At 38.5% G+C, this 21,413-nt stretch overlaps 2 protein-coding genes across 2 annotated transcripts; both read left to right on the top strand.

Moving 5' to 3' along the window:
- The first annotated feature begins 365 nt into the window (after positions 1-365).
- On the top strand, positions 366-9,975 carry pias1b (protein inhibitor of activated STAT, 1b). Its single transcript, XM_038706189.1, has 14 exons — positions 366-389; positions 2,088-2,517; positions 3,228-3,312; positions 3,557-3,604; positions 4,325-4,415; positions 4,508-4,642; positions 4,739-4,844; positions 5,202-5,275; positions 5,573-5,733; positions 6,121-6,254; positions 6,342-6,519; positions 6,638-6,777; positions 7,885-7,922; positions 8,015-9,975. Exons 1-14 carry the CDS (start codon positions 366-368, stop codon positions 8,348-8,350), a joined length of 1,980 nt encoding a protein of 659 aa, XP_038562117.1. The 3' UTR covers positions 8,351-9,975.
- Positions 9,976-11,541: 1,566 nt separating this feature from the next.
- morf4l1 (mortality factor 4 like 1) lies at positions 11,542-20,738 on the top strand. Its single transcript, XM_038706467.1, has 12 exons — positions 11,542-11,689; positions 12,953-12,999; positions 13,090-13,157; positions 13,256-13,342; positions 13,633-13,710; positions 15,062-15,087; positions 15,296-15,387; positions 15,625-15,726; positions 15,847-15,935; positions 16,068-16,240; positions 20,086-20,170; positions 20,259-20,738. The coding sequence occupies exons 1-12, from the start codon at positions 11,650-11,652 to the stop codon at positions 20,341-20,343; spliced, it is 972 nt and encodes a 323-aa protein (XP_038562395.1). The 5' UTR covers positions 11,542-11,649; the 3' UTR covers positions 20,344-20,738.
- The last annotated feature ends 675 nt before the right edge of the window (positions 20,739-21,413 follow it).

Here is a 21,413-nt window from a genome sequence, read left to right as displayed (position 1 = left end):
ACCCTGTGTTAGAAAATAATAAATCTACCTTGAAGCCTACTTAATATGTACATTGAATAAAGTTATGGTTATGAATACATGATTTGCTGAGTAGCAAATGGTCTACCGTTAAACGTAGAGTTAAATTGAGTTGCATTCCCTTTGTAGGCTACATCTAAGTTAAAATATATGTTCGTATTATTGGCGGGCGGGACTTGAAAAAATTCGACCGCTAACCAGCATCCAATCACAAGGACGCGTCGAAACAGAGGATTAGCCAATCACAGCACAGCAGGGCGGGACTTGACGCAAGACGGGTGTGGGGGGGAATAACGCGCTCTGTCCCTTGAGAATGACTGTTGCGCCTGCGCACCTAATGTAACAAGATGGCGGAGAGTGCGGAACTGAAGGTAAAGCGAGCCCCTACATTAGCTTGACAAATAGACGTTTCACACAGTGAGATTTACATTTCAAATCCTAGAACCATTGTTACTTGACAGTAGAGACCCAATGAGTGTCGTTATCAAAGCATATAATACAAAAAACAGCAGAGCAGTGGAGACAGGACAAATGTTAGCTGGCTAGCTAGCTAGCTCGCTAGCATTAGCTTTGTTATTGTTGCCGACGTTACGTTAGGCTGCCTCTGCTGAGCGGCTCACCTGAAGATAAGGCCACACATCGCTTTTAGTAAAATATGAACACCACATTCAGGTCACTGTTTTGAACCAAACGGCACTGGAGTGTTAGCTACCTGACAGTAATACTAGTTCACCGGGTGAACTGCAGTGTCTGTTTAAAAACTTGGATCTGTCTATTCCCTGGTAGGCAAGCGCAGTTTAGCTTCCATTAGCGTTATTTCTGATTAACGTTAGCTGTGATGGTGACGTTAATCCACGAAATAACGTCACTATTCACAGCCTGGTTAGCTTTAATGATACTCAAGTTGGCGATTATTGTTCAAACACACAAAATAAAGTAAATACGGTAACAAAGTTTTGTTTCAGTCATATCACCAGCATCATACAAGCGCTGTAAGCTAGTTTATGCTAAATCTACGCTGCCTCCTTCCACCTTCTGCTCTTATTGTTGGTAATTACTAATTAATTGACAGAAAACACTCATGATACGATTGTAGTTTTGATCTGCTCATTGAATCTCTGCGTTGTTGACACCCATTATTGTTTCTATACAGTATAAACAAATTTGGGTGTTGTACGGTATTTAACATATACTCAGCAACTCTTAGCTCAACTATTGATTATAGTATATGGTGATATGCCCCACAACATTTATTTTAACAGGCCAGATTTTAAGGTTCATGACGATGTTTACAAACACCTTATGCAGGACCACGTTGAGTGCTAATTGAGCTCGTCAATTAACAGACAGATGACCTTGATTATCAGAGTGGATAGCCGATTACATCTGCATATTGCAAGTTCTCTTTTTATTACGATAATAAAACGTAACATAATACAATGGACTTTCAGAAAACTCTACCTTTGAAAATGTAATTTTGTCACAGAGGTGTTGATCCAATTTCATGGTAATTGATAAGATTTGTGGTGTTGCTTTATTTGACTGCATTACACTGTAGGGAGAAAAACTGTATCTGTTAGATTGTATTATGTTGTAAGAAGCTTCTGTTTTGACTTCTACAACAAGATGACGGGGGGAGGGGAGCATATTGTACTATACTATACTGTTATTCACAACTAATCACAAACTACTTTCTGAGTTGAATTAACGCCCCTGTAACACTGTCTCAAGCAAAAGTCTCTGGTGTATTGGATTCCATTAATTTTTTACAGATACTCAACTCATGTTGTTGTTTCCACAACCGGCATAATCACAGTGATCACCTTAATCATTTTGTATTAAAGACTTGAATAAATGTAAAAAATGTGCCGGCTTTGCCAATCAGTGCCCCTGACTGAGGCCAACTGTATATGTGACAATAAAAGTTTTTTATTTGGTTTTATTTGGTTATGATTTTTAAATGGTAAAGTCTGAAGTCAAAAAGAGATAAGAAAACTTGTTTCTTTACATCAGAATAGGAAACTATGTTTTTATAAGGGTGTAATAGACCATTTCCCATTTTTCACCAGCAAATGGTAATGAGCCTTCGAGTTTCGGAGCTCCAAGTGTTGTTGGGGTATGCGGGACGGAATAAGCACGGGCGCAAACACGAACTTTTGACCAAAGCTCTCCACCTACTCAAGGCTGGTTGCAGTCCTGCAGTGCAGATGAAGATCAAAGAGCTCTATAGACGGCGCTTCCCAACCAAAATGGTTTCACCAGTGGACCTGGCTCTGCCTGTTCACTCTGCCTCCAGTCTCCCTGCTGGCCTCGCACAACTGGGATTTGACAGCCACGGTTCCCCTTCGCCTCTGCTGCCTGTTTCTTTACTCGGGCCTAAGCATGAGTTGAGTCTGCCTCACCTCCCCTCCGCCCTGCACCCTGTACACCCTGATGTCAAGCTCCAGAGATTGCCATTCTACGACGTGCTGGATGAGCTTATTAAGCCAACCAGCCTGGGTGAGTTCACCACTTCCTGCTCACCTGTGTAGTGATAACACTTTACCCACATGTGGATACTGATCGAGTACTGTGACCACATATAGATAGGTGACAAATTAAAGGAAAAATCAACATGAATTGTCTTTTAGAGTCAGGCCACAACGAGCCTCCAGAACAGCTTCAGTTCTTCTTGCCATATCTGTGGAACTCTATTGAAGGGATGAACACCATTCCTCCACAAGATATTTATTGTTTTATTTCAGGTTTTTTTAGGTGATCATATTGAGATTAAGATCTAATTTGCCTGAGACCTGAGTATGGCAGATGGAAAGAAAAAACAAACATAGCAAGACATAACAAAAGGAAATATAGCATAAGAGACAGTCATCACTAAATAGATTTGAAGATGAAAGTTTATTTTACATCATTTGGTCATATGGTGATGGTGGTGAAGAGCATTGCCTTACATGTTGGTCCAAAATCTTCCATAGGTGTTAGCCGTGGCATTTAATTCATCATTTTTATACTCACCAAACAACTCAGTGAGTCCTAGTGGATGATTTCTCCACTCTTTTATTCAGGTTTTTCCTTTAATGTGTCCCTCATATGTATATCGGAACCATGACCTGCTTGGTGAAAGTTCACTATGAGTTGATACTGGTTCCTAGTCATTTGTGTAAGTTTCCCCCTCTTGACTGTCATGTTCTGTTCCTCGTTTCTTTTCCTAGCTTCAGACAACAGTCAACGGTTCCAGGAAGCATGTTATGCCTTCGCATTAACACCACAGCAAGTTCAGCAGATCAGCAGCTCCATGTAAGTAAGAAAGTTCTATGCTGCACACGATCAAGTTGAAGTTGTCAAAGAGATGAGAGAGAAGAAGAAAGAATACTGTGAAAGCATTGTAACGACCAAAACATTTTTTAAGTTCACCTGTACATGACATGGAGAGCATTTGATATATGACACGGCAAGCAATTGGAGTAAACTGAGTTGTTTATCAAACTGTGTGTTAAACTGTTTTGACCAACCTGACCTGTCTTCCCTTTTTATTCTTCAGGGACATATCTGGGACCAAATGTGACTTTGCTGTTCAAGTCCAGTTAAGGTATGTCTAACATACTTTTCCTGACATCATAAAAATGTCTACTTTAAATCAAGAATTATAAATGCACTTAGTGAATAGTGGTTCTGTGTTTAGCTTCTCTCAGTTTGAAGCAACCAGAAATAGCCATGTCACTTGTATAGTTTTGTTATTTCTGTCTTTCTTTAGTCTTAAAACATAACTGCACAGTGTAGACCGATCTTAGTGGCTCAAATCTTATTATTATTTTTAATCTAACTGTAATAAGTGATGATAAATGACAAAGATAGGAATCAAGATTAGTTACCATGAAAACAGGTTATGAATTGTGGAAAGAAAGCTGCAGCGGACGCTTGTCTTCTGGAGCCATTTTTTTGTACAAACAATACACAAATGTAGACATGTGTTACTGAGCAGTACAGGTGCACAACGTGCAGTATTGGCAAAACCTTTATTCAAAGCAGTGGTGTAATTTTTACCAAAATGCTTGAAGATTTGTTTGCAGTTCAATTCCAGGGGTATACTTCATGACATAAAGAAATGAATTTTTTCTTAGTTGTACAATTAAATATTTACTGTATGGCCATCCTTTAAGAAGTGCTCTCCTATATCATAGATGGAGATGGCTGTACTTGACACAACTGAAATGGTAAAATAAGCAAGCAAGCCAACCTTTTTTGTGAAAGTGGCAACTGAACAGCATTTGACTTTATCGCTTCTGTAATTTCACTTCTTCATTTTCAGATTTTGTTTATCAGAGACAAGCTGTCCTCAGGAGGATCATTTCCCCCCTAATCTGTGTGTCAAGGTGAACGGCAAACCCTGTAATCTCCCGGTGAGTTCAGACAGTTTGTTGTCACATTTTCCGTGTACCACACCGCAAGTTGCTCAGAAACAAATTGCTGATGTTTGATGTTTTGGGTGCAGGGATATCTTCCTCCAACCAAAAACGGAGTTGAACCAAAAAGGCCCAGTCGCCCCATCAACATAACCTCTCTTGTCCGACTGTCCACCACAGTTCCCAACACAATTGTGGTGTCGTGGACTTCTGAAATTGGGAGGGTAAGAAGATCCACGCAAAGCTTTATGAATCAACTGTCAGTCACTTCAGTGTGACTTGTTTTGCTCAATGTTTTTTTTAAATATTTGTTTTGTCAGAGTTTTTCCATGGCTGTTTATTTGGTACGACAGCAGTCGTCTGCAGTGTTGCTGCAAAGACTACGGGCTAAAGGAATTAGGAACCCCGATCACTCAAGAGCTCTGAGTAAGTTGCTACTTACTTTTGTAGTAAAAACAATGTGTTGCCACTACAATCTGAAAGGCAGTAGGAAATTAAAAAAGACCACATGAATTGACTTCTTTCATATAGTGACTTCTATAAATAACTTCTGCCAAAAAAAACGATTCTTTCAAAAGTTCCTTTGCTCCTTATGCAAACACATAAAACTTTTCCTCTGTCATATTTTTGCGTTGGTTTTACAGAAGTATGTGGCGTCCCAGTATGATGTTTCTCTACATCCTTGTGTATTAATTAAGGATTACATGAGTTTCAGCATATGACACACTTTCAGCAGTCGTTATTCTTGTATTTAATCTTTGTGTTTTTCTTTTTCTTTAACAGTTAAAGAGAAATTAACAGCTGATCCAGAGAGTGAGATCGCCACCACCAGTCTACGAGTCTCTCTCCTGTGTCCTGTAAATACTTCACTACACTGCTTAATTAAAAAAAAACTGGTAGCCTGCAGAGTTATCTGTAGAACCACTTAGTCGACAAGAAATGAATTGACAATTGTAATTACATAGTGATTTTTTTAAAAGTAGTTAAGAACTGTATTTTTTTATTTAGACAAAAAGTACTTCTCCATCTGCTATATGCTCAGCACAATTTCTTTGTCGTACAATATTTTGTCATTTTTAAACTAACTGGTACGGTATTTAATGTGGTACTGAGAAGTGTCATTTATTTTGTGGGTTTTTTGTTTTGTGTCAAAGCTGGGGAAGATGAGGCTGACAATCCCTTGCAGAGCGATGACATGCTCTCACCTTCAGTGCTTCGATGCTACACTTTATATCCAAATGAATGAGAAGAAGCCGACCTGGGTGTGTCCAGTCTGTGACAAGAAGGCTCCGTATGAGCACCTCATTATTGACGGGTGAGCACAATTCTGCTTCATCTGGTGCGAAGCAGTATATTATGGGTCCACTGTGATGGTTGAGACCTGGTGATTTTTGAGGAGCGTATAATAATTAAAATAATACAAAAAGAGAGAGAGGTTCCTTCTTTGTGGTATTATAAAGCACTGTGTTTCCAAACACATGCCTCTATAGCTTAAATTGACCTTCCAGCATCATATTTCATCTTTTTATTTGTAGCTGAAGCTGTTTTTGTCTGAATGCCAGAATAGGAATTGCAGCTTTAAAAAGTGCCAATAATACAGTGTTTTCAAAATATAGGTTTTAAGGCTATGAAGTGCTAAAGTTTATGTAATTCTGTTTGCAAAATTGCCAAACTGTATTGAAATGTCATGTTGTTTTCACAGGTTGTTTATGGAAATCTTGAATAGCTGTTCTGACTGTGATGAAATCCAGTTCAAAGAAGACGGAAACTGGGCCCCCATGAGGTCAAAGAAAGAGGTGCAGGAGGTGTCTGCTTCGTACAATGGTGTAGACAGCGGTAAGTAGCTTGCATGTTTCAGATTCTTTAAACGTAGTCTTCATTGTGATCTGTGAGCATGGTGTGATTAAACTTGTTTCTTTGTAGATTCGTCTCGGACAGAAATGCATGAGCAGAAACGGGGATCAGCTAATGACAACAGCAGAAAAGTTGATGTGATTGACTTGACGTTGGATAGCTCCTCGGAGGATGAGCTAGATGACGAGCCTCCGCCTAAAAGGGTCTGTCCATCGCTGTCACCTGTCTCTCCGCCCCCGAACAAGGGGTGAGTCTCACAATACAATGAGATTACCATAAACACATTTGTTTTCGGGATCTTTGCGCTCAGCTCTGTCGTGTTACTTCTTTTATCACTAACTTGACGTGGCGTTGTTTCCTCTCAGAGTACTGAACCTACACAGCCAGGCCTCACCGGTGACCAGAGCTCCCAGCATGCCCCCTGTGGAGACCAGCTACATCCCCCCCCCTCCACCTCTCATCCAGGACTATCGCCACTATTATCATACAACTAGTGACCTGCCAGGTAGACCTGTCACTTTCCTTAAAGGATAGGTTTAGATTTTGATTAAGTCTGTCTTAATAAAATAATAAAAATGTGTGTTGAAAAAGTTACTGATCAAAGTAATGATCCTGTCCATACTGGCTGTGAAACAATATGTCTTTAGTGCAGCCACGCTGTAAGAAATGAGGGACAATGCGGTCTAGAGTTCAGCTGAAGCTAATATGATGCTTCAGCAGTCTGAGTAATCAATTAGGTATCTTTCAAAGTTAGTCTTTTTCCTTTTTGTTTCCTCAAACAGCGCTTACTTGCATTATGTGCTGATAGTTGCAATAAATCATATGACTAACAGGATAAAGATACCTATTTGATTTGTCCGGCTTAGTCTGCTGAAGCGTTTTATCAGCCCTATATTAGCTTAAGTTTTAGCATGGAAATAAGACTGTGGATAATGTTCCTGATTTCAGAGCTTTTGGATGTAGAAAGGATAGTATTGCCGTAAACTCTTAGTTAGATGTGGGCTATGACTTGGGCCTTTTATTTGTTGACATTTTGGGAAATGGCACCATTAAAAGTATGCAGAATTAGCTATGTTCGTGTTTGCAGTGTACCCATAGATGACAACTATTACTGGATAACTTTGAAATTAAAGAAAACGATGATTCTCAGGCCAGATCTGGAGTTATAAGGAATGTCTTTTATTTCTATGATTTCTAAGCAGACTTATGGACGTTTATTCATGATGGACATGGGAGATAATGAAATCCTTGGAAATTTTTAGTTGCACAGAATCTCTAGCAGAAGAGCGATTTCTGTCACAAATTGTGGCAGTCAGGCGCCAAGGGTTTTACAGTAGCATACGTTATTTGCCTCCTTGACAGTGTATCACTGCTGAGAATGTTGGTAAGTCTGAACAGTGTAGTCACATCAGGAAGGGATTGCTTCCCAGCCAGTATGGACAGATTGACTGAGGAATGATTACAGCAACCCACCATTCTCTCTATGGCATGCAAGTTTTGTATTAAGACAGAATTGACAAAATACAAATGAATCAGTTTGTAACTGGAAATTTTGATAGTGTATATCCAGAATGAAGTAAATGGCAGTAAAAGTCTTCTTCCTTTTTTACAGATCTAAATTTCTTCTCCTTTCTCCAAGGCGACAATCAGGTATATTTACTCAAACACCGGAACATTGCCAGCACCGACTGCAGTTTTTGTTTGGTTGTTGTGTTATTGATCACTTTGTTCTGTCCTGTTAGCATTACAACATGGTGATGGCTGCCGCAGCAGCTGCATCGGCGTCGGCCTCAGAGGACCACGACCTGCTTCTCAACCGTTTCCTGCCCTATAGCTCCTCACAGATGTTAAGGGAGCCGCCAGGCACCCCCGGGAGCAGCACGCTGGCAGCAAATGGAGGCAGCAACAGTGGCAGCACCAGTAGTTTGGTGTCTTCAAGCAGCCTGCGGGACCGCGACAAAGACAGAGAGCGAGACAGGGACAGCCACACCATCTCAGGATTGTCGAGGTCCTCAGTGGAAGCTGCAGCGGCGGCAGCCATTTATGGCTCCATATCTGACGTTATCTCTCTTGACTAGATCCACACAGAACTGAAAAACAAGAGAGACCTCAAGAACAGGGGTTCTTTGTAAATAAGGAAGAGGAAAATGAAAGAATACAGTGCTATGTACAGAGAGGAAAATCTATTTTCAATTTTACTTATCATATGTATATAAACTTAGGACGCTTCTTGTCCGGTGAGTTACTTCAGTTGATATTTTTCTGTGAATACTGAAGACTTTTTCACACTTCTTCATGTGGTCCTTTGATTATATTGTACCTTTTGTACCTGGTTTTTACAGTTTTGTTTCGATATTCCATGTCAATGGCATTATTTCAGTATATGTGCACAGAACCCAATGAGATGACACCTTATGGAACATGTTATTTAGAATATAAAGAAAATGGGCATTGTTATAGATGTACAAAAGGCAAGTCACAGCAAAACAGAAAATGTGTTAAGACTTTATTCCTAAATGGCATAATTTCTGTCAAATGTTTTGACAGCAGAAAGATCTGGCCATTTTTGCCATCACTGTAGATTTTTTGTGGTAGGACATTCATGCTGTGGTCCTATTGTTTTTAAGGAATTATTTATGATGTAAGTTATGTTGGATGTATGTTGTTTTTTAAAGAAGCATTCCTTATGCCCCTAGGAACTGTTGCCACTAGAATTGCAAAAGCAAACGCTAGATCCTTCTGTTGTCATAACTCTGCGCTCTTCGCCCGTTTCAGTCAAATCAAATATGAACAATGTTGTATATTTCAGACCTAAGAGACATAAATTGGGACTAAGTCAGTATTTAAGACCTGGCTTTTTCAGCGTGTGAATGAGTGGCACTCGTCCAGCAAGTAGCCTTCTGTTGTCTCATGATGCAATTGGACCTGTATACACATCTAAGATTTGCAATGTTGTGTATTTTGTCTTTTCAAGTACATCTGTTTTATTTTGCATAACAAAATATGATGACTCAACTTTCAAGACAAGGCTAGTTTCTGGTCCACTTAATGATTATTTAATTGAAAGGCTTAAAAACTGTTAAATAAGTGGATTAATAACATTTCATAATGTCTTTTTGTTTGATTTTTAGCACTTGCCTTTTTACATAACGGCTGTGTGGAGCAGTGAAGCATTCACGGTTGCAGTAACACTTAGTTTTCAGCTTTGCATGTGTCTGCGAATTACCTGAAAGCTCATATGTTTGAGTGCTATGCTGATCTTTATTGAGGCCACAGGATGCATAGCCTTTTTGTTAAGTGTATTTGCGACAGCCTATAGGTTAACTGTGATAGCCTTTGAGTGTATCACAAAATGCATTTTGGCCCAGAGGTTTAAATCATTGAACGCCTCCCCTCCCTTTTATTTTTCTTGACTTGTGCTTACAATTAGGATTATTTATTATCATATATATTTTCAGCATTTCTTTGATTTGTGGATATGCATTGCTGTCATTGTATGTGATATTTCTTTTGTAATTATATAATTAATGCTATTTAAAGATGTCATTGTTGCTTGACATGCATTGTAACATTTTCTGTTTCTCTGTCCGTTTTACTATCAGATGATGTCAATAACTCAATAGAGGCTTTGATCATTTTGAACCGCTACAAGGTCTACTGTGCTGTTTGATATTTGTAAGAATTAAACAGATATAAGAAAGTGCATCTTTGTAGTTGACAGTCCTGATTCAGGTGCATGTCTTCTTCTGTTACAGTACGTAGTAAGATTACAGTTTGTTTTGCAAAAATCCTAAACTTAATCACACATTGTAATACATTTGGAGCTATTTTACAGTGTTAAATGCAACCTAATTTGTTTTCTGTTATCCTATAAGTTGCTCCCTACATATACAGGTGCTGGTCATATAATTAGAATATCATCAAAAAGTTGATTTATTTCAGTAATTCCATTCAAAAAGTGAAACTTAGATATTATATTCATTCATTACATAAAGACTGATATATTTCAAATGTTTTTTTCATTTAACAACTAATGAAAATCCCAAATTCAGTATCTCCAAAAATTTGAATATTACGACCAATACAAAAAAAGGATTTTTAGAAATGTTGGCCAACTGAAAAGTATGAACATGAAAAGTATGAGCATGTACAGCACTCAATACTTAGTTGGGGCTTCTTTTGCCTGAATTACTGCAGCAATGCGTCGTGGCATGGAGTCAATCAGTCTGTGGCACTGCTCTGAGAGCCCAGGTTGCTCTGATAGTGGCCTTCAGCTCTTCTGCATTGTTGGGTCGGGCGTATCGCATCTTCCTCTTCACAATACCCCATAGATTTTCTATAGGGTTAAGGTCAGGCAAGTTTGCTGGCCAATTAAGAACAGGGATACCATGGTCCTTAAACCAGGTACTGGTAGCTTTGGCACTGTGTGCAGGTGCCAAGTCCTGTTGGAAAATGAAATCTGCATCTCCATAAAGTTGGTCAGCAGCAGGAAGCATGAAGTGCTCTAAAACTTCCTGGTAGACGGCTGCGTTGACCTTGGACCTCAGAAAACACAGTGGACCAACACCAGCAGATGACATGACACCCCAAACCATCACTGACTGTGGAAACTTTACACTGGACTTCAAGCAACGTGGAGTCTGTGCCTCTCCTCTCTTCCTCCAGACTCTGGGACCTTGATTTCCAAAGGAAATGCAACTTTACTTTCATCAGAGAACATAACTTTGGACCACTGAGCAGCAGTCCAGTCCTTTGAGCCGATGAATGGATGGTTTGAAACAGCATTTAGACCGTCATGTAAAGAAACAGAATTTGTAGAAACAACAAAAGTTTGAATAAATATCAAAATGTAATTGTACACAAAAACATTTTACTTTTTTTTTTTTTGCTCTCTAATAAAACTTTCAGAGAGAGGTAGCGCTGCGCTGGGGGAATCACGAGTTCTAAATCAGTATTTCTAAACTAACTTTCTTACTAAACTCATTTTAATTCATCGCTTTCAGGCAGTTCGTGAGATGACAAAACACACTTGTGTTCAACTCTTCGGTCCAACTGGAAGAGAACAGCAAAAACTAGTCTTTCAAGATTCCTTGTTTAGCCAGGAAATTACTTTTCTAAATGATACCACTGATAAAAATTCAGAAAACGACGATTGAAATAAGATTTTCAACACATAATGTAAACGACAAAGATATTCAAACAGACGGTTATTCTGACTCCACCTTATTTAGCGCGCTGCTTTTCATTTTGAAGCGCATATTTGGTCGCGGTTTTAATGCGTCACCCCCTTGATTATGACGTTTGTAGAGAGCGGCGCCGTTTCAGACTGGAATGGGAGCTAGCGATTTTTCCCATATTTTGATAGTTTAATCCGTGAATGGCGCCAAAACAGGACCCGAAACCTAAATTTCAAGAAGGTAACAAGTTGTCTGTTTTCATCTGTGATAGATGGTGTGGTGTTGGTCAGTGCTGGAGCCGTCGGAAAGCTCCAACATGTTGGCTAGCTTAATGGTCGACACAACACTGCCGCCGTCGACACCTAGCGTTGTTAGCCTTCATTGTTGTTGCACAGAACAGGTCTTGATCATTTTTATGCGCCACGTTAGTTACATATTAAGCATTTTCTTTATAACCTAGTGTAACGTTAGCAGTATCATGACGGAAAAGTCCATTATTTGAATTTCAGCGATGTTGTTACTAGCTAAAAGCAGTAGCTTCATTCATGCAGAGTTAGCTTCTTATTGATTTCACCGCCCACCTCTCTGTTCTCACAGTTAGCTGAGTCCTAGCTGGCCTGCTGTTGTCATATACCAGGTGTATCGAAAGTACTTAAGTGGTCTTTGTTGGTGTGGCCAAAGTAAATGGGTACAGTGTTTCAGGAATAACTTGTGTATATGTATCATTTATTGATTAGTCACAGAGAAAAAGAAAAGATAAAGGCCCCATTACAAGGCAGTACCAAGTGAATTATTTAAAATGGTAGGATCTCAGTATCTCATACTTTATCATTTAATGTTTAAATCTGCATTAAGGATAATAATTAGGACTGTCTCAAGTGAAACATGTAATTTTACTTAATGAAATGTGCTGCAAGTTCACAAACTCAAGTTGTGAAGTATTTCTCTTTTAGTAGGAATTGCATCAGAAATTATTAGTCAGTCAATTGATTATGAATTGCTAATTTGATAGAATGAGCTATCCTGATTATCAGTGTCTTAAGTCATTTGCCAAACAACATATTTGCAGCTTCTTAATATGAGGATTTGCTGCTTTTTATATAAAATATAAATAAATATAAAATACATATATATATTTCTTATATAAAATCTCTATATATTTAATGTCAGATGATTTGATAATGAAATTATCAAAAGTTTTAGGCCCAGCCTTACCCATCATACGTAAAGTCAGGACTAAACTCCTCTAGTCTCACGTCATTTCATCATTAACTTTGATGTAATTATTTTTCTCAGCCATCAAAAAGAGCTCTGTGTGTGATGTTCAAGAATCGAATTTTAAGGTGTCATAATTATCCAGGCATCATAAACCTCGATATGAACTTTCAGTGTGTGTACGTGTCTGCGCGCGCGTGTGCAAGTAGTTCAGTCAGCTTTCAAATGTCCTTTTGTTGTACTTGGACTTCTGTCATGCTGATTTTAATTGACCAACACTCTGTTCAGGTGAAAGAGTGCTGTGTTTTCACGGGCCATTGCTCTACGAAGCTAAGGTAGGCTGCCATGGTGAGCCTGTTTCTCTGGTCATGTGATCCTGCTCTGATATAAAGATTTATAACTATGAATTATGTTTTTCTTTGCAGTGTGTTAAAATAAGCATCAAGGACAAACAAATAAAATACTTTATTCATTACAGTGGGTGGAATAAGAAGTAAGTTTTTGTGGTTCAGATAAATCCAGTCTTTTTAAGATTTGTACGGTAAAGATTTCCCAAGTTCTTGATTTCTTTCTTGGTGTTTAATCTTCCAGCTGGGACGAATGGGTTCCTGAAAGCAGAGTGCTTAAGTATGTGGACAGTAATCTGCAGAAACAGAAAGAGCTTCAGAGGGCCAATCAGTAAGTATAGTCTCTTGTTCTGTTAATGTTTAAAACTAACTTCAGTGTTTACAAATGCCACTATGAGTTTTCTTTTTGACCAAGGTCCATAGAGAGGGCAGACTGAGACAAATATGGGCATCATATAATTCTAGTAGAACATGATATATTTAAACATTCAGAAAAGGAGACAGTGTAGGTGCATTGACGGCACAACCAAAACACAAATCTCCTGAAAACAGACTGACTTTAATACTATGATGTAATTAAACATATTTTTCTTTTTTTGTTTGTTTGTTTTTTTAATTTAGAGACCATTATGTAGAAGGAAGAATGAGGGGTGCTGCGCCAAATAAGAAGATACCTGCTGCACCGCAGAAAAATGATGTGTGAGTGGAAGTCATTAGTTATTCCACCTGTCACTTGCTGCGACGTCTCCTGTCGAACTGTTTTAGAGGTGTTGATATTTTTTCATGCCTCCATGCTGGCAGTACCCGTGGCTGGCAATGAAAACGGTTACAATTTATTTGAATTTAGCACAAACGTCTACTCTACTTGGACTCAAGGATGAACTGATTAGGATTTGGTTGTCAAAGGTCACTGTTACCTCACAAAACAGGTTTTTGGCCACAGTTTAAGAATTAATATGGTGATTCCAGATTTCACACTCCATGTTGACTGGGACGACACAATGAGTGAACAATAACTAGCACGATACAGACTTTCCTCCCTCTCATCCATCCTGCCTTTCACTTCCTGCCTCATTCTGAATTTCGAGCATCATCAGAATCACGTGACTAGAAACAACATACTGGAGCACCACAAGCTAATCGTGATCCAATGAGTTTCACCTACAGCTCATAGAAAGGCTTCACAGCTAAAAATGTCCAGGAGTAAACAAAAGCACCACATTGAGCTACACTATCCTTCATAAATCAGTTCATATGTATCATCAGTATGGTAATAACTTCCATTTAACCAAAAACTACACTTTATACCTTTTTTATTTAGTTCCTTCCAAGTATTTATTACATACATTATATTATGGCGCTTTTACATTACCAGTACCAGCTCAGCTTGCCTCGACTGAACTCGGTTTGGCCGTGCTCCGTTTTCCACGGCAGATAGTACCCAGAGATAGTGCCCCTCAATGTAACTGGTAGTCATAGCGACGCCACACACACAAGTGCCACGACGTAATGTTCAATGTGACACACACACCAGCGACCCACACACAGTGGTCTCTTGATTTAAGTTCAAATGTTTCAATCTTACTCAGAATGTAAAGACAGATCAGCGGTATGAAAACCTTCCAGCTGTGTTTTCCTCTGACATTGTAGCTGCAGCGGTCTGTGTGACGGCGGGAGCAGAGGGCTCTGTGAGCGGGCGGCTGGCCGGCCTCACACGCTCCTCCCGCGGGTTGGCACAGGCTTCCCGCACAGCCACTTGCAGAGCTCCTCAACTCTGAAAACCTTCAAGCACATTTTTGTTCCGCCATCACTTCTCGTAAAACTGTCAATATTTGAAATCTACACAGCTGATTTCTCACCTCAAAACTTCTCAGAAGTGGATTTAGTGATGAAATTCCATACGAAAACTGTAAAATTTAAAACTTTCTGTTGCTTGCCTCTATCTGGCGCGCGCAATGATGATGCAGTGAATAGTGACGATTCTCTCTGACCAATCAGTAGTCTGCTGTGTTTTCACGTCACATTTTTTTTTTTTTTTCCTTTTTTGTAGGAAAAACAAAAAGAACAAACAAAAGCGTAAGTATAATTGACACTGTTTAAATGCATGAACTGAAACCCTTCAGAATATCATTCTACAGGTTTTTACACAAATTTGTTTCCATCATTTATATACATAATAGAAGCCATAATTTATCAACTTACAAGCATAATGAGTCACAGTATCCTTGGCATTTATTCTATTTAGGAATTAAATGACATTTAAGTATTATTTCTGTCCATGCAGCTCCTGGTGCAGGAGAAGGCACTAGTTCAGGAGGAGACCCAACCCACCCTCCACGAAAGAAGAGGGCACGTGTTGACCCAACTGTTGAAAGTGTAAGTTCATAAATCTATTAAGTTGCTTTTTGCTGTTATTTTTCTGGTTGGTTTGCCGACGGATATCAAGTAACTGAGTAAGAAGTTTAGTTCTCGAGAGTTGGCAGCTTTTAGAGTGGAAACACTCATATTTATGAAACATTTGTGAGCGACAAATTACATTAACTATGCAAACATTAACATTATATTCAAATGTTTCCTCTCATGGCTTATTTCTTAAATCTCATGTCTGCTCAGGAGGAGACTTTCATAAATCGCGTGGAGGTTAAAGTAAAAATCCCTGAAGAGCTGAAACCCTGGCTTGTGGATGACTGGGACCTGATTACAAGGCAAAAACAGGTTAGAAACTGGCAACTTGACGTGTAACCTTTTTCACTGCATTTTATTCATTAATATTGTCATGTATACATTTTAGAAGTTATTTATCCACTTTTTGTCCTTTTTGTTTTATACCTTCAGCTTTTCCACCTACCTGCCAAAAAGAACGTTGATGCAGTCCTTGAAGATTATGCAAACTACAAGAAATCAAGAGGAAACTCTGACAGCAAGTAAAAATACACATTGTTACCTGTCGGTTTCTGTTTTCCCCTCACTTACAAAGCAAAACCATGATTTGCTTGTTTATCCATATCAAAGCTGTATGTCATAGAGCTATAATTAGTTTTTCCTCCTCTGCTCAGGGAGTTTGCTGTGAACGAGGTGGTCGCTGGGGTTCGGGAATATTTCAACGTCATGCTGGGGACGCAACTTCTTTACAAATTTGAGAGACCGCAGTACGCAGACATCCTGGCCAACCACCCAGATACATCTATGTCTCAGATCTACGGTGCCCCTCACCTACTCAGACTCTTTGGTAAAGACACCTGCACATTATTATGCTGTGGCTGTGCATTTAATGCAGTGGGGCTTAAAGCGTCTGGAGCTGCAGGGTGTCCGCGGGGTCTTAAAAAGTCTTAAAAGGTGATAAATCAATTTTGCGAAAATTAAGGCCATTAAAAAGTATTAAAGTCTTAATCGCCATTTAACAAGGTATTCAATTTTGAAGATATTTTTTTCAATGTGAAAATCCTGTTTGTCCGAAAGTTTGTTTGCTAAAAGTGTAGATGAACGTACTATTTATAACGTTAATGCATAGCCAAAAATACTAGGCAGGCAGTGAGTAGCGACTGTGATTCCTTTCTGTAACGTTAGGTGCAGGGATCTTCCGTGCGCCTATTTCACTCTTAAACGCTCCAAAAAATAAATCTATGCGATCCAGAAAATTATTTACGAGTACAACCGACCGTAATCTCCCACCCCGCCGGACCCGCAATGTTAATCGTCCAAAACATAGTCGGAGTGGCGAGCAGGAGTAACGGGATTAACCTGGTTGGCCGGTCACTCTGTGGCCACTTGAACAGCCTCGTTCCTGAAAAAGAAAAGCGAGATGTGCCGCAGCGGAATCGGTAAGACAGCAGACAACAGGGAAAAGTCGAGGAGCGCGTGGGTTTGGCTAACGTTAGCTGGCTATTTAGCTAAATCTCTGCTTTTTATTGAAACAAATTCAACTTTTCATAAAGCCAATGCTCTCATCAGTTTCACTTTTTGTGAACAAATCAATCACAGCCTGGATGGAGCAAGATTTAAAAAAAAGTTTAGTTTGTTAGTTAGTAGCCTGCCCAGGTTGGAGACTATCATGTAGCCTAGAGCATTTTTCTTGCACAAAGTTAATGAATAAAAAACAACCCCAAACTGAAGCAGCTGTTAATATTATACTAGTGGTTAAGTTATATTCTATTATATGAAATTATATTGAATATAGTAACATAATGAATATATTAATATCAAGCTTACAGTTTACTATTACATAAACAATATACTTTTAATTTAATGTTATAATATTAGGCTATACTAATACAGTCATTTAGACTAGTTCCTCCAGGTTGTGCCTGTGCTCCACCGCCTGCACTACTTACGTTATTCATCACTCAGTTTATTCTCTTCATCTTTGTTCCCTCCTGGCCTATTTGAATTTTGTTGTATTGATCAAGTGGTCGATTAAAGTTATCACATGTATCATTGCAGGCAAGCTCACATTATCTAGTGTAAACCAACTGAAACACAAAATGACACTTTCACATGATTTGTTGTAATGTTGCGTACATAAACGTCATAGCTTATGTAAGACGTGGCTTTTTGCGGGAAATCTGACCAGTCCTTCACATAGAAAACAGTTGTCCATTACAGGCTGTTATAGGCAACTGAGAATGTTGGTGAATGCCTCAATTTTTAGGTGGCGTTACAACCTGATGACATATAGGCAATAAATATATTTAAATTCCTTTTAAAAACTCAAAAATGTCCCTTTTAAAGGTGTGTGGCTGATTTTAATCGGTTAGCTCAAAGTGGTGCGGCAGTCTTAAGAAATGTTGAAAAGGTCTTAAAAAGGTATGGAATTTTACTTCAAGATTCCTGTGTATATACCCTGAGAAGGAGACAGACGTGAAGTAATTCCAGTCATGAGGTAGAATTAGCATACATGGGTATCTAATTTAGTTTTGTACAGATAACATACTAGGGTACAAGACCTCACAGATCTAACACACAAAAGTGTTTGGAGGCTGAGGACAGAAGCAAGGTGCTGCTGTCAGCCTGCTGCCACTTAACCTCAGGAAACACGGGCCTTTTAATAGGCAGCATGTTGTTAATGGACCAATCAGCTGCAGACACTCCACAGGCCGAACCCACAAATCCAACCACTCTAAAAGAGACATTATTGTGCCTTGATGTGGTGTCGGAAAAATCTGAAAAATTATTTCCTGAATTCACATGAATGCCCACTGAAGTCGGAACAACAACTGGGAAAGTCAGAGAAAATGTTGCTACAGGAGTTGCCGAGTTGCTAATGTCATACACGTAGAAACGTGGCAGACAACATGGTTGATGGTTAGAAATATTTAAATAATGGTGTAAAAAGGTTTCATGGTACAACATGGTATTAGTTTATAACCATTAGTTTGCTGTCCATGTAGATTGAAGTGCATTAATTAGGAAAGTTATTTATTTGCAGTCCAAGCAATATTTTAGTGGTTTCAGGTAATGTACTGGTGCAGTAACAACACTGGAACAAAAAAAAAGCTTTCAGCATAGTTGGTAGGGGTGGGGGGAAAAAATCGATACAGCATAGTATTGCGATATTTTGCAAGGCAATATCGTATCGTAACACGAACGTCAAGTATCAGTCTTTTATTATATAAATTGTACATGAGAAGTTTGTTTTTTGGCACTAATAAAATTGCTTTTTCTGTCCACTAGAGAAAGAGTTTGTGGACACAATTTGAAGTTGGGGGGGGGGGGTAAAATATTGCATTATGTTTAAAATCGCAATATTATCGTATCATGACATAAGTATCGTGGTAATATCATATCGTGTGGCCTCTGGTGATTCCCACTTCTAATAGTTGGATGACAATGATGAACACACCAAAGTTGGAAGAACGACTTCCCAACTAGGGAAATAGGACCATCCGACGAGCACATGAATGCAGCATAATAGGTTGACACTCAAAGATCCTTGCAGGAACAGAGCATTTGCTCTCAGACAAAGACAGCCGCACAAAACACAGGGAGGGGGGAACACAGGTTAGAAAATACAGCCAAGGCGGTAACACAGATATATCTCTGTTCGGACCTGCTGTTATTACAGATGTGAACTTGCCTCTTTTTTTCAAGCCACGGCATTTAGCCGGGTAGACCTAGAGCTCATAGGAAGTGGAGTTCGTTGAAGTCTGCTGAAAATATTAAATAAACAACAATAGTAGATTGGTTTTCAAAAAACAGTCGTCTTATTAAGACGTATGAAGTGAACCACAACATACTGTTGAGAAAGGATTTGTTCCAAGGTTGTTTTTAGTTATCAGCCTAGTTAAAAATGTCAAAAGTAACTCAGTGACAGAATGCATGACTGTTTTGGTCATAGGTTTCATACTTTCTTTAATAAAATATCTAAAAAAAACAAAAAGCCTATCAGATGGGGGACCCTGTGACAAGATCTTATCAAACGGGGATTCATGGTCTTATTTGTGTCAGTGTTAGTGTCCTTGACATGAAAAGGTTTGAGAACCAGTGCTCTGTGTCATATGATATTGAAAAGATAAAATATCAATATTGGTATCTGCCTCAAAAATCAGTGTTTGTGTCTTTAAAAAATATTTACTTAACACTGAACTGTAGCTGCCATATTGTTAACATAAAACTTCAAATGTGCAGACATCTGCCCTTTTACGTGCATGCAAATCTGTGCTCGTGTTTTTGAGTTCTGACTTTAAAAACCTTAAAAAATAATCAGGTAATATTTGGAAATTCATTCTAGCTTCCAAGATAAGAACTTATCATTTTTTGAATTTGTTGATGCGCATTTCAAGCCATCATAACCCCTTCTTAACCTATTATATTAACCTCTTTACATAAAAAAAATCTACATCCACTAGAATTATACATAGATATTAGACATAAGAGAGCAAACTATTTCTTTCTGTATGTTTTGTATTCATCTGTATCTACCACCATGACCTCTGTGCTGTTTTAAACACTTGAATTATCTCCTTGTGGGGATCAGTAAAGTGGAAACATTGAAGTATTTCCAGAGTTGTTATAAATTAAGACATGGGTTAGAGGTCACGTTGTGTGTAAAATTCTGTCTTTGTCTGGTTTTCAAAGTGAGAATTGGAGCCATGCTGGCGTACACTCCCCTGGATGAGAAGAGCCTTGCACTGCTGCTCAGTTATCTACAAGATTTCCTCAAGTGAGTATTCACAAAACTAGGCTACATACAATAAGGCTCGTATTGATTAATCTGCAGCAGAAATTAGTAAAATGTTGCTCTATTCCAGGTATCTTGTAAAGAACTCTGCATCGCTCTTCAATGCAAGCGACTATGAAGTTGCCCCTCCAGAGTACCACCGCAAGGCAGTTTAAGGCTTCCTATTTTAGGATCTGAAGCCTTTGTGTGTTTGAAGACGACATTCTTACCTGTCGAAAGGATGTGACTTCACAGAAAAGCCTTTGGAGAACGGATTGTGCGAGATCTGTTGATTTTATTAAAGAAGAATCAGAGCAAGATGTCACACTAATACCTGGACAAATTCATTTTCTTTCATGTGGAAAGCTGCTGAGTTCGCTCTTCCTGTATTGGTATGTTTTTGAGTACCACTTTTTAGTTTCTATGATACTTGTTTTGTCTGGTGTTTACCAAGATCTTTTGAAAAGGAATTTCATCATAAGTTTGTTTTGTTTCTCATTTTGGTTCAGATGCTGGCTAAATTTGTCTTGCAGGCTGTCATCATTTTCTAATAAAAGTATTTCATTCTCAAGCTGTTGGTCCGCCTTTGTTTCTTATTTAGAATAGCTCATTAATGTTACTGTTGTCAGTAGGTTGTCCTAAATTGAGCATTTTGGAGATTTCTTGTCTTTAAACGCTCTAATCTGTTCATTCACTTAATGGAAAGTGCACCAGAGTGAATTTAGACCATTATAAACAATTTCCCTTGCCGAACTGTACGCAGTAATTAAGCCTGCAAAGATGCAGTCTTAATTTATATCATTTAAAGAGGAACTGATATCAATTTGAACTGTGAAATGCTTATTGCATACATGCATTAGTACTAAATTGATTATGAAAACAACTAAAAGAAGCAAATAGTTAAAATGTCAAATTGTTAAAATATTTAAAACCCAATTTAAAAACTTAAAATCTGATGATAATCATTCAGTCATTCAGTCTTTAAACCATTTGAAAATTGGATAAATTACCATCTCAAAATGCAAAGTTTAATAAATGCCAATTAAATTATTCTTTATTTATATTGCACATCTTAATAACAAAGTTCATAAAGTGTGGTACAAGGAATAAAATATAACACACAAACCAATGGTTCATAAACAATGTACATGTGTACAACAGTAATAGTTAAATACATGTGAATTATTCAGAAGATCCCAGTAAGTTAATAAAATTAAATTTATGTCACTTTCCTAACCCTACCGTT

The sequence above is a fragment of the Micropterus salmoides genome, unplaced genomic scaffold (genome assembly GCF_014851395.1).
Source record: "Micropterus salmoides isolate LMB-PRFRI ecotype aquatic unplaced genomic scaffold, ASM1485139v1 Ms_hic_scaffold_8, whole genome shotgun sequence".
Taxonomy (NCBI): domain Eukaryota; kingdom Metazoa; phylum Chordata; class Actinopteri; order Centrarchiformes; family Centrarchidae; genus Micropterus; species Micropterus salmoides.
Note: the sequence above shows the minus strand (reverse complement) of the source record. Positions and strands in the feature narration are given on the sequence as shown.

Excerpts from the sequence above, each read along its gene's own strand:
- morf4l1 (XM_038706467.1), top strand. The coding sequence starts at position 11,650 with ATGGCGCCAAAACAGGACCCGAAACCTAAATTTCAAGAAG. Across the intron at positions 13,158-13,255 it reads TACAGTGGGTGGAATAAGAA|CTGGGACGAATGGGTTCCTG; the intron begins GTAAGTTTTTGT and ends TTAATCTTCCAG. Across the intron at positions 13,343-13,632 it reads GAGCTTCAGAGGGCCAATCA|AGACCATTATGTAGAAGGAA; the intron begins GTAAGTATAGTC and ends TTTTTAATTTAG.
- pias1b (XM_038706189.1), top strand. The coding sequence starts at position 366 with ATGGCGGAGAGTGCGGAACTGAAG. Across the intron at positions 3,605-4,324 it reads GCTGTTCAAGTCCAGTTAAG|ATTTTGTTTATCAGAGACAA; the intron begins GTATGTCTAACA and ends CTTCATTTTCAG. Across the intron at positions 6,520-6,637 it reads TCTCCGCCCCCGAACAAGGG|AGTACTGAACCTACACAGCC; the intron begins GTGAGTCTCACA and ends GTTTCCTCTCAG.